The 10,648-nt window shown below is 32.7% G+C and overlaps 3 protein-coding genes across 3 annotated transcripts; all 3 read right to left on the reverse strand.

Annotated features, from left to right (window-relative positions):
• Positions 1–1,392: 1,392 nt before the first annotated feature.
• LOAG_09322 (hypothetical protein) lies at positions 1,393–5,320 on the reverse strand. Its single transcript, XM_020447906.1, has 9 exons — positions 5,158–5,320; positions 3,862–3,932; positions 3,654–3,782; positions 3,144–3,218; positions 2,974–3,026; positions 2,690–2,815; positions 2,393–2,577; positions 1,936–2,030; positions 1,393–1,848 (listed from the first exon to the last, which is right to left on the reverse strand). The coding sequence occupies exons 1-9, from the start codon at positions 5,259–5,261 to the stop codon at positions 1,688–1,690; spliced, it is 999 nt and encodes a 332-aa protein (XP_020301908.1). The 5' UTR covers positions 5,262–5,320; the 3' UTR covers positions 1,393–1,687.
• A 237-nt stretch (positions 5,321–5,557) lies between these two features.
• On the reverse strand, positions 5,558–8,575 carry LOAG_09325 (hypothetical protein). Its single transcript, XM_003144854.2, has 8 exons — positions 8,388–8,575; positions 7,910–8,070; positions 7,609–7,711; positions 7,349–7,468; positions 6,981–7,115; positions 6,537–6,627; positions 6,237–6,372; positions 5,558–5,995 (listed from the first exon to the last, which is right to left on the reverse strand). The coding sequence occupies exons 1-8, from the start codon at positions 8,404–8,406 to the stop codon at positions 5,855–5,857; spliced, it is 906 nt and encodes a 301-aa protein (XP_003144902.1). The 5' UTR covers positions 8,407–8,575; the 3' UTR covers positions 5,558–5,854.
• A 727-nt stretch (positions 8,576–9,302) lies between these two features.
• LOAG_09326 (hypothetical protein) lies at positions 9,303–10,319 on the reverse strand. Its single transcript, XM_003144855.2, has 2 exons — positions 10,136–10,319; positions 9,303–9,653 (listed from the first exon to the last, which is right to left on the reverse strand). The coding sequence occupies exons 1-2, from the start codon at positions 10,311–10,313 to the stop codon at positions 9,346–9,348; spliced, it is 486 nt and encodes a 161-aa protein (XP_003144903.1). The 5' UTR covers positions 10,314–10,319; the 3' UTR covers positions 9,303–9,345.
• Positions 10,320–10,648: the final 329 nt, after the last annotated feature.

Consider the following 10,648-nt stretch of genomic DNA (forward strand, 5'->3'; position numbering starts at 1 on the left):
CTCTCTCTCTCTCTCTCTCTCTCTCTCTCTCTCTCTCTCCCTCTCTCTATTTTTTTTACGTTTTAGGATTTAGATTGCAGTATTCTTCATTATATTTATTAAAACAATACAATGCATTTGCATGCTAAGAAATATTTCAAATGAATGTAATGCAAAATAAAAGAGCAAACCTCTTTGCAAGAATAGTTTATTTTCATTTATGCTAACCCATTTTTTTTCATTTAAACCATTTTCACCTATTAGCTCTATGCTCTTCTAATTTAGAATTTAAAGAAATTAAATCTTGAAATATTTATATCTTTCGTCCAGCTATTGCTCCAGAAGATCTATTATTAATAGTGTGTAAATTAAGATTTAATAAAAATTAACCTATGTACATGAGATATTCCGTAATTAATACGAATAACGAAATTCATTGTTGTTAATTTATTAACAATATAGTATGACAAATTAACAATACAGTATGAATAAATGTTAACAAGTTAACAAATACAGTATGAATAAATGAAATAAGTGGAAATTCAAAATTATAGTAGAATTATTTATGATTAGAAGCAAGAGAATATTTTTTTATTCAAGTAATATAGTTTATCGGAAAGAAAGATTGAATAATTCTCGCAAATTAATTGATAGGAAAAGCAATAATTAGAATATATGTTGATGATTATATGAAAACTATTAATCCTTTCTAGAGTTTATTTAGTGAATATATTTAGTATTCTAAAAGGGTATATGTGTAGGTTTAAGATGCATATAAGATCCGAATAGAACAGATCAATTCTTAGATAAGAATTTACATATGAATAAATTTAACGATGTATACAATATTCCAAAATATGGATTCCCTGTAAGATTAAGACATTTACAAACAATTTGAAGATTAGATGAATGACTCATTATTTTTGGTATAAAAAAATTTTTTTTTTTTTGATGATGTGATGAATCCTTTATCTGGTAAATATTTTCAACAACTTTTATGTTAAAATTATACAACACAATATTTTGATTACTTTGACATACTACTCTGCAACACCTTTTTAATTGCTTTGACATATTGCAATTTTCTAGGATTTCCGATACCTATTCAGTTTTTGCATTTTTTTTTTTATTTATAGGAATTGAAACATTTTTATGGGAGCAGTGTTCCATTAGCTTAAGAGTCCATACTGGATTCAAAAAAAAAACTGGCTTGCTTCATGGAAAAAACAAGCAGCCATCATTGTTTTTCTTCATCTCATAATATTGGAAAAGAAAGTGCATGGGAGTATCTTGTAAAGAATATGAAGAAATATATTATTAAGAAGAATTATATTATTGTGAATGTTATTAGCCCTCGGCTCTTGATAAATAATCTGTTCAGTACCGCAACAGAGTACAAGCAAAGGGTATCTTCAGTGTCATGCAATGCTGCAATATACTGAAATGTCAAACATGGCTCAACTGCATTCATTCCTTTAGCAAAATGAACATCACTGGTAAAGCATTAAACTCTGAAGAGATTTCAAAAAGCAACTCTTGACAGATTCACAAAATGAATGCCGCAGAAAGTCATGGGAAGCACTATTAGATGCGATGAACTTTAATAAAGCGAATTTGTCACAAATACTAAGAATCACAACAATCAAAAAATATAGATATGAGGAATTGCCAGTGAAACATTTAATTAAATCATTATACCATACAGCCTTCAAGCATAACCTGTAAGAACATTGAAAAAGTGAAAAACCTCCTCAAAATCACATACTCCAACATTTGTGGCGCAAATACTACAAAGGACTGGATGAAATAAATCTTCCTTCGGAAGCGTTGTAATATTGGCAGGATCAACGACAGCATTCGGTTTAAGCCCTGTAAAAGATTTTCAAAAATTCTTGTAATAATTCAGAACAAACTGATATCTCTGGGTAAATCGGAAATATCTGGATTTGAGACAACCTGCAGCGTTTTTCCGAGCCTTCTTATTTTTCCCTGACTGGGGCAGAAATAACACTTCATTTTCCACCACATTGCAATTTTCCACAAAGATAGCCCTGAAGATATTCACTCGTACAACATAACATGGCCTGACTCGCATATGCTCAACTTCTCACTTGGCGTGATTTTCTGCAATTCTACTTGCTGCTACTTAATTACTCACTTCGTTTAGACTGCTACCCCTACCTTACAAAATATCGTGAATGTTAGGAGTCAGTTGCCTTATCTCCTTAATATACAAAAATGCCAATATTTGCTTTCCTGGCCAACAAAACAAAAGACAATATTTCCCATAAAATTCGCTTTCGCTAACTGCTAGAAAAATAACAATCCAAAGCATTTTCCATAAATTGTTGCATAACTATCAAATCACAGACATTTTTATTTAATTCTGAGGAAAAATTTAGGAAAATCATACCTATACTGATTAAGATACAGCTCATGTCTTTGGCAATCCCTTGTTAATAACGACATACATGCAGGACATGATAGTACTGCATCCGTTTCATGGTCCTGATCCTTTTTTTGCTTAGTTCTCGTATCCTTTTTGGGAGAATTATTCAAGGACTTTACGATTTTCAGTTGTTCGCGATGATGACGTACCTAAATTTATTGCAGCACTTTAACAATCTCTAAAATTTATGCCTCTCCAAAAATGCACAACAATTTTGAAAACCACATCGAAAGATAGAAATCCAGAAAAGTCAAGTCATACCCAGCGTTCATTGTCTTCATCTTCATCCGAATCGTAGAATTCAACTTCACTTTTTTTACTATCATTGGAAGATTTTGAGCTCTGCTTAGCGTTCGTATGTTTGCCCAACTGGCTTTCGAAAGTCACCTAAAATAATAAAGTGCGTTATGATAAACAGTAATATTTGAGAAATTAGTTACAATAAATATTTGAATTGAATCAGATTCAAACAAAACTACAAAAATTTTCAAATGAGTAATAATTACAAAGCAAACACATAAACAATTTATCTTTGTCATACTAACCGATTTCACGGAGTTATTTGATGAGTCCTTGTTATTTGTTGATGAGGTAGGATCTAAAAATTCTCGACTACAACCATTTTTCTTAAAATAAATTTAAAAATCACCAATTAGCCTACAAACATATCTAATTCTACCCAATGCATAAAATGCAAATGTATTAGACTAATTACCGGTGTTTGAAGTGCTGTCATTCTGTACAGTTTTGCTGCCACTACTTTCTGCATCCATCTCATTTTCGCCGCCAACTAAAGTTATTATTTTTTCATATTTGATAACTTAAAAAGTATGTATCAGAAAGCTAAAGAAAAGCTCTCCAAATTTTAAGCATACTAAAAGTTGAGGTAAAGCTGCAAGGACATATAACACTACAGAATTTAAAAAAGTGACTCATAAAAACTGATGAATTTCCATTATCTGGGTAAAATATGAAATAAAACTCTACAATCCTCCTGTCAAATTAGTTATTAAAGATATTATATATGTGAAGGCAAATTTAAAAAAATCATGAGGATTAGATAAGAAACAAAAAATAAGTCAATAATTTTGCATCAAAAAGAAGCAGAAAAACAATAAACTTTCCGAAGTAAGGATTTACAATAAAAAGTAGAAGGGAAAGCTTAAAATGATTGTTGCGCAGTATTTAACAGACCTAAAAAGATGCAATAAAGATAAGGACATACTTTCTAAATTTCTTCCACTTCTTTTCATCGATGACGAAAACATTCTCGATGTATGTGTCACAAAATTTTCGCTCAGTTCACTGTCCATATCTGATTCAAATTTATCCAACTTCTTCACTTTTCCATGTTCTGAAATGAGATCACATTCAATGACTGGATCTGCAATCTTAACTTATTTCAAGAAATGACAACTATTAAAAATACTTACGTCTTCCTTTCCCAGATTCGCACCGCATGCCAGCTAATTCTGATAATTGTTCGCGTAATTCGTCATCAGAACTTGAAAAAAAAAAAATGCTATTGAATAAATACATCATACTATATTCTGTATCAGTAACAATGCCGAGTAATATCGTTTAATGAATAGTGGCATAATTTGCTATTTTTTTTTTTTTGGAATAATTTGAATAGTAGCATAATACCACCCCTTTCTTAAGGAGTTTATACAGTTCATTATTTTGAATTTGTGAAATATTAGTTGCGTATCTACATATTTTTCGGGAAAGCCGAATCCAATCCTCCGTACATAATAAAGATATTGTATGTTTCCTACTTTGGTTATGTTATATTTTCACGGTTTTTTATGCAATAAAAATGAGGAGTTAACTGGGCAGATTAGTTGATAAACGACTTAATCACAAGTAAGTAATGACTTTAATTATAATAAAGATGACAGAAAATGCAGCCATTAAAGGGCTAGATCGAAAGGGAAAGGTCAACAAGCAATAACAATCGTAAAACCGGTTGAAGAAAAACAGAAGAATGGTAATAAGAGATGAAAAAAAAGGGGAAGAAGGGTGTACAAGAAGCCATAATCAATTCAAAAACATAGTTCAAAGAATTTCTCATCCAATAATTCAAGCCGATCAGAGTAAGCCAACAATAGCAGCAGAGACCAGCAATTCAATTAGTACGAAAAAATTGAACAAAGAATGGAAAGATATATGGTGAGAGTACCAAAGTCACGAGGACAGGACTAGAAGTTGTAGGTTTAAAGCAGTGGACCACAAAATAAAATTGGAATAATTCAACAATGGAACCAACCTACATACGCAGCCGACATTAAACCATTTGAGCTCGCAAGTAAGTCGGTTCCATGGCTAGATCAGACTTTAGTGTTTTGTTCATTTTATTTTTTCAATAAAATTTCTGTGGTTTGAAAACGAATTTTGATCCCACAAACATTAAAAGTTAGAATTTTTTTCTTTTTTGGAAACTTTGGAAACTTTACAAGTCGAAAACTTCAACACTTATCCGAATCTTTTTTTTTTGGAAAATTCAATTTCCAATTTGGAAGCACTAACATTTATTCAAAACTATTTAAGTAAGTACTAAAGTTTTAAAAAGCCTCAAAAAATAAAATGAGGTTTTAAAATGTCCCGCTAAGGTTGTATTATTCATAGGTGACCTCCGCAAAATTTAAAGCACAGTACCCTTCACGAAATTCTAAATCAAATACAGAAATCCACGTAGAATGATGATAAAGACATAAACAATTACAAACCTTTCGCTGTCTCTTTGTTCACCATCACTATACCAACCGTTACGCTCACCCAAGTAATAATCTTTCTCGAGCGTTTCAAACGGTTCTAAACGTCCATTGTCCATTGCCTTTGGAAATTAAACTTAAATTATGTATGTTTCTCGTACTGGAAATCTATAATATGTATCTAATGTGTACACGACTTAAATAATACATCATAAATTTAAAATTAGTTGTAAATCTCTTTTCGAAAATTCCAAGTAATTGAATTCATGAAGGAGATAAGTTCTTCACAAATTATTCACAGAATTACCGAAAAATGACAGGTATGTTCGAAGATGTTGCCATAACATGATTTATCATTTGAACCAGGCGATAATAAGAATTTTATTTTCGGATAAAACGAACTTCACCAAAAAATGCTAATTAGAAGACGAGTACTTCTCGAGAAGTAAGGAAAAACTGAAAAATCTAAAATTACGAAGGGTGAGAGAGACAGTTCTACAGACGGAAATTGAAAATAATACAAGACAATGTTACAAAGATCTCTGCAACTTTTTAGCAGAAAATGACACGCGATTAACTGCGAGCACGACGAAACCGCGAGCTGATAACATATCTGGACTTTAACTGCGAGCTGATAACAAATCTGGACTTGAGCTCCATACCCTTTCCAAAAGAATACTAGCATTTTCAAATCAAACACTTTATCAACGATTCAACCCAAACGATAAAAGACGGATGGTCTGTCCCGATCAAGAGTACGTCTTTTATTGACAATCGAGCGCGCAGTATTCTTCATAGGTGCAGTGCTTTGCCTCCTTTGCTTTCTTATAGCTCCCGTGAACTTTGACCCAGTCTAAAAAATTGTTGAAGGATGGTTTGGATATAAATGCTGCATTAACACTCAAGTTACAAAGCTCAAAAATTGGCATCACTTACTGTCAGTCAAAAAGAAGCGAATATTACAACTACCTCAAAACGGCTGTGATATTTCGTGAGGTTTTGAAAAAAAAGTTTAATGTTCGCAAGACAACTAGTTGTAGTCTATCCCTAGCATAAAGTGAATTCAATTACAAAGCACTGACTGGACCACTTACTCTGCTGCGAGGATTCCACACCTCCATGTTGCTGAGTCTAACTCTGAATACTGGCTCTACAATACGACTCGATGCACTTTCGTTGATGGCACGTCCAAATAAACTTGTTGATGATGAAGTATTGGATCGACTACTCCTGAAAAATGGTGAACAATTTGAAAATTTTGCAACTTAAATTCACATCTGATGAGTGGTTATCTAAAGCATAAAACAACATATTGTTTATGAATGGGCAATTATAATTTCCTACTGTAATATATGTATTGCTTAAACTTTTAAAATCTGTGCTTCAAATATTACCCAACAGAATGTTTTCGTGGACCCAAGTGATCCGACACGAGACCTTTAACACCCAAACGGCCATAAAATTCATCCGTGGTAGAAGACACCTCTAAAATCCACACAATATAACCGAAAATCTATTGCATTATCTACTCATCAAGGTAATATGACTTCAATAATATTATGATAGTGAGTAAAAACGGATCATCTTTGCCATTCAAAAAAATTATTAAAATTTAAATAACTTATTCCAATCTGAATTCTAACAGAACTTGCACAGCCCTTCGAAAGAGAGCAAAATTTTAATTCGGTTTCATTTTATAGGCTCGATCGCATCTTAGACATCACAACCTCTTTCATTGAATGAAAAGTCATAATTGAAGTAAAATTTCGTTGAAGAAAAAAATGTAATTGAAGTAAATACTTCATTTAAGCCTGAAACAAAGCAAAGTCCCATCATACCTGACGATGCAGCCACATTGGTAGCATATTTGCTGCCTGTTGCACTACTCTGACGGACTGTAATATTCTGTTTTGCCGATGGAAGAACATCCTTTCCTGACTGTCGTATCCCATCGGAACCACGTTTCAACAAACCTAAACATGTAATGATTCAGTGATACCTAGGATTTTACTGGTTTTGTCTCAGTGGATGAAGTAAAAGTTGAGGTCACAAACACTAATCTCTTGAAAAAGCTGCAACTTAAAAAAGGTGTTAAGCAGAATGACCTTATGCCTTATGATTATACTTCATGCAACGCAGGACATAAGTCTTCATAATTATCATACTGTTACTTAATTATTATTGCATCAGTGTTATTATTATTAACCTGCAGATTTTAACATGTTATGTTTTTGAAGAATGGCTCGCGTTTTTGGTGTCGCACCGATTGGTAGATGGATATGATAGATGTCGTCACGGTCTGGTGCTGCTGATGGCACTTTCCGTTCTGAAATTTCTATATGTCCTAAATCTCTCCAAAAGCTGTTTGCAAAAAAAGAAAAACAGATTTTCTTGCTAAATTTGATAAAACACCTCAAACATACTCCGATCAAGACATCAACCACTACTTCATCATAAATAAAAAACCTTTTGTGGCAGATATATTGTCCGATTTCATTGCTGACGAGCTGTGGTCCATTACTTCTTTCCCAGAGGATTTCAGCTTTCGGATATGTTGCAGAATAGCGATCTAAATGTTTTCCGAGAAAGTAAGTCACACATTATTGTGTAGGTACCAAATTTTTAACTAAACCAAAGTATTGCTGTTGCCACATGACTGTATGCCACGTGCAACACAATAAAGTAAAAGTTGGCATATCAAACTGGGAAAGATTCTAATAAATTCAGCATTATCGCTTTAAGAGCATATTATAACAAGTAACCCTACCTGATCTCCCACTGTTACAATACCGAGCTCAATCAGCACCGATTTATCCAGGGCATCTAACATTGTGAACTGCATGCGCTGTTCAACAAAGGATTTTGAGTACTTCAGTGCAACCGCACCTGGGATACCAGCAGCAGTAAAAAAACGCTGCCATTTCAAAACTGAAATTTCCACACTTTTAAACCTCTTTCGTGAAGAATGAATGTAGTCGTATTAATCTGCGTAGTAAGCAATCGTCTCACTATTAAGTAAGACGATAAAAGTACTGAACGACCAAAACTTTTCAATAATTAAAATTTATTTATCATATTTTAACAATTAAAACAAAGTATTACTATGGGATAACAAATTGAAGGAACAAGCGATGCTGTAAATAAGAACAAATTATGAATAAGCTCACTGTTAACCAACAAACTTGGGAATTTTAACCGAAAATTCTCGAGATAAAATCGATCAATTTCGAAAATAAACGACTAACCTTCCGCATTTGATGCCATAGTAATTGTTTGGAACACTTATCTCATCAAGTACATTTCAAGTCAACGGTATTAGTAACTGACTGATGGTAACTGAAATGAAGGTACCATCAGAAACAAACACATTGTTTGAATGAAAAAAAAGCAAATATAACAAAAAATTACAATTTAATCGTAAAAAATAATAAAGAAGAAAAATCCCAAGTGTATAAAATCCATAACGAAATAAAGTTAGTTTTACTGTTCTTTAATTACATATAAAAAGCAATACTGATTAATACAATCAATAAACAGCATCAAAGTTACGTATTAAATATAGTAGGGATGGACTATGACTCAACCAGTTACGACGCCTTTCATGCGAGGAAATCGAGCAGGTAGGAAACCGAACATAAACGTTTAGTTTATTCTACACAACTTTTAATAAGTCGTATATATGATGTCCACAACAGTATTCATATACATTGCATATATTATACATTTAATCGCAAAGTCATCAAAAGCAAAAGTTATAAGAATAACAACGTATATTAATAGCACTAAATTTGTGTTACAATATAATATATTCCAAATTTATTTGCCTGGCACTTTAACCACGTTTGAGGATCAAATTATCATTTTTATCTTGAACAGAAACGATACAGAAGCATAATGTAAAAATTGATTTAGTGGGTAATCTAGTGATCACGATATTGACAGTCGAGTGGACAATGAGTGCAAAAGATAAACTTCCGCAGGAAGTGTAATCTTAGAGATAAAAATTTAGGAATTACTTGAAGAAAGTTAACAATCCTTATTCTCAGAATGACACTTCATAAAGTTTTGGAGAAAGGAAGAATGCAAGTAAAGTCATTTGAACGCTTCCAAATTAATATTCAACTATTTAGTGACTAGGTTGTCAGGTTAGCTAGATTATAAAAAGTATTCTGTTTACAGAACAGCATTTCCAATTTGTATCACCTACCCTATCAGCTCTTTCTTAGGTTTCGGTAATGATGAAACATCTAACTCGACATCTGAAAACTCAATCGATGACCTCTTCAAAAGTCCTTTGCGATATGCTGCTGATTTCATTTTATTGAATAACTTAACAAAGATTCCTTTGTTGGTCGTGTCTGTTTCAGGTGGTTCTAATTCCAGGCCTAACATGAAACGTCCTTGTGGTGAATTCATCTTCCTTAATTGTTTAAGCGACAACGCCACAGCGCCTGCTTTGTAATTACAGGGAAAGTTACGTAAATGTTCATTTGAAACAAGCTGTTCCAAACCTGAAATCATTTTAACGTCGTTGCACTATGCAAAAAAGGGAAAGTGAATTCATTATCGCAGCGGAACATCAATGCTTCGATTCCTTTGTTCAGTATATTCTTTACCTTAAAAACACACCCAGCATTTTTACATTCCATATCTGTTGGAAGTTTAGAAAAAATGATAAACAGCTTTTAATGACGAAATGACTATGGAAATAAACACAAGCATTCAGGTGTACGGTGTCAGTACTGCTTTCATATGGCATTAATAACTAAAGCTTCGAAGCACTTTAAAGGTATAATGGGCTAACTTAATATTAGTGATGCTGATATTTTCTATCTCAAGTGTCTGATTTGAGCCGGAAAAAGATCGTGTAATTTCAGTAATTTCAACAAAACACAATTTCAATAATCATCTTTTTCAGATAATTTTGCCACACTTTTTCTAAATATAAAGTACATAATCATTCCTTAATATATTAAATGAAAAAAAAAAATACTTTCATATCGTTTTTCGCAAAGTTCATCCTGGAAAATATTCTGTTCCTTTCGAAATATTCTTTCTATTTCATTCTTCAAGAATACCGACGCATCTCGATTCGCTGGCTGCAAATTTTCGGGATGTTGTGGCCAACGTGAAGCTAACCGAAGGAACCGTTTGTAAAATTTCGATGCCATCTGAAATAAACGTAAAATCTATTATTAGTAGACGAATATCATGTGAATAATCCGAGTATATCTATAAAAATTGCTAGAACTATTTCGTCATCACTACGGTCCTTAAGGAATTATTATTCACAAACTATCCAGATTATCGCCAAAAAATCGTCATAATTTCATTAGGGCTACAACCGCTATGTGAGTATTACGAGCGGTAACTGCTTACGTTCACAGTAACCTATGATTATGAAAAACTCCCGAATAATCGTGATTTGTAACAATTACTTCACAGTTACTGCTAAAGACATACTAATAAGTGGCGACAGCTATTCATTTTGAAATGAAAATCAAGC

This window comes from Loa loa, assembly GCF_000183805.2.
Source record: "Loa loa unplaced genomic scaffold supercont3.605, whole genome shotgun sequence".
NCBI classification, from domain to species: Eukaryota; Metazoa; Nematoda; class Chromadorea; order Rhabditida; family Onchocercidae; genus Loa; species Loa loa.

Excerpts from the sequence above, each read along its gene's own strand:
- LOAG_09322 (XM_020447906.1), bottom strand. The coding sequence starts at position 5,261 with ATGGACAATGGACGTTTAGAACCGTTTGAAACGCTCGAGAAAGATTAT. Across the intron at positions 3,783-3,861 it reads CGAATCTGGGAAAGGAAGAC|AACATGGAAAAGTGAAGAAG; the intron begins GTAAGTATTTTT and ends ATCTCATTTCAG. Across the intron at positions 3,219-3,653 it reads AAGTGGAAGAAATTTAGAAA|TTGGCGGCGAAAATGAGATG; the intron begins GTATGTCCTTAT and ends TAATAACTTTAG.
- LOAG_09325 (XM_003144854.2), bottom strand. Across the intron at positions 7,116-7,348 it reads TAACATGTTAAAATCTGCAG|GTTTGTTGAAACGTGGTTCC; the intron begins GTTAATAATAAT and ends TTACATGTTTAG. Across the intron at positions 6,373-6,536 it reads CCACGAAAACATTCTGTTGG|GAGTAGTCGATCCAATACTT; the intron begins GTAATATTTGAA and ends ACCATTTTTCAG.
- LOAG_09326 (XM_003144855.2), bottom strand. The coding sequence starts at position 10,313 with ATGGCATCGAAATTTTACAAACGGTTCCTTCGGTTAGCTTCACGTTGG. Across the intron at positions 9,654-10,135 it reads TTGCGAAAAACGATATGAAA|GTTTGGAACAGCTTGTTTCA; the intron begins GTATTTTTTTTT and ends AAATGATTTCAG.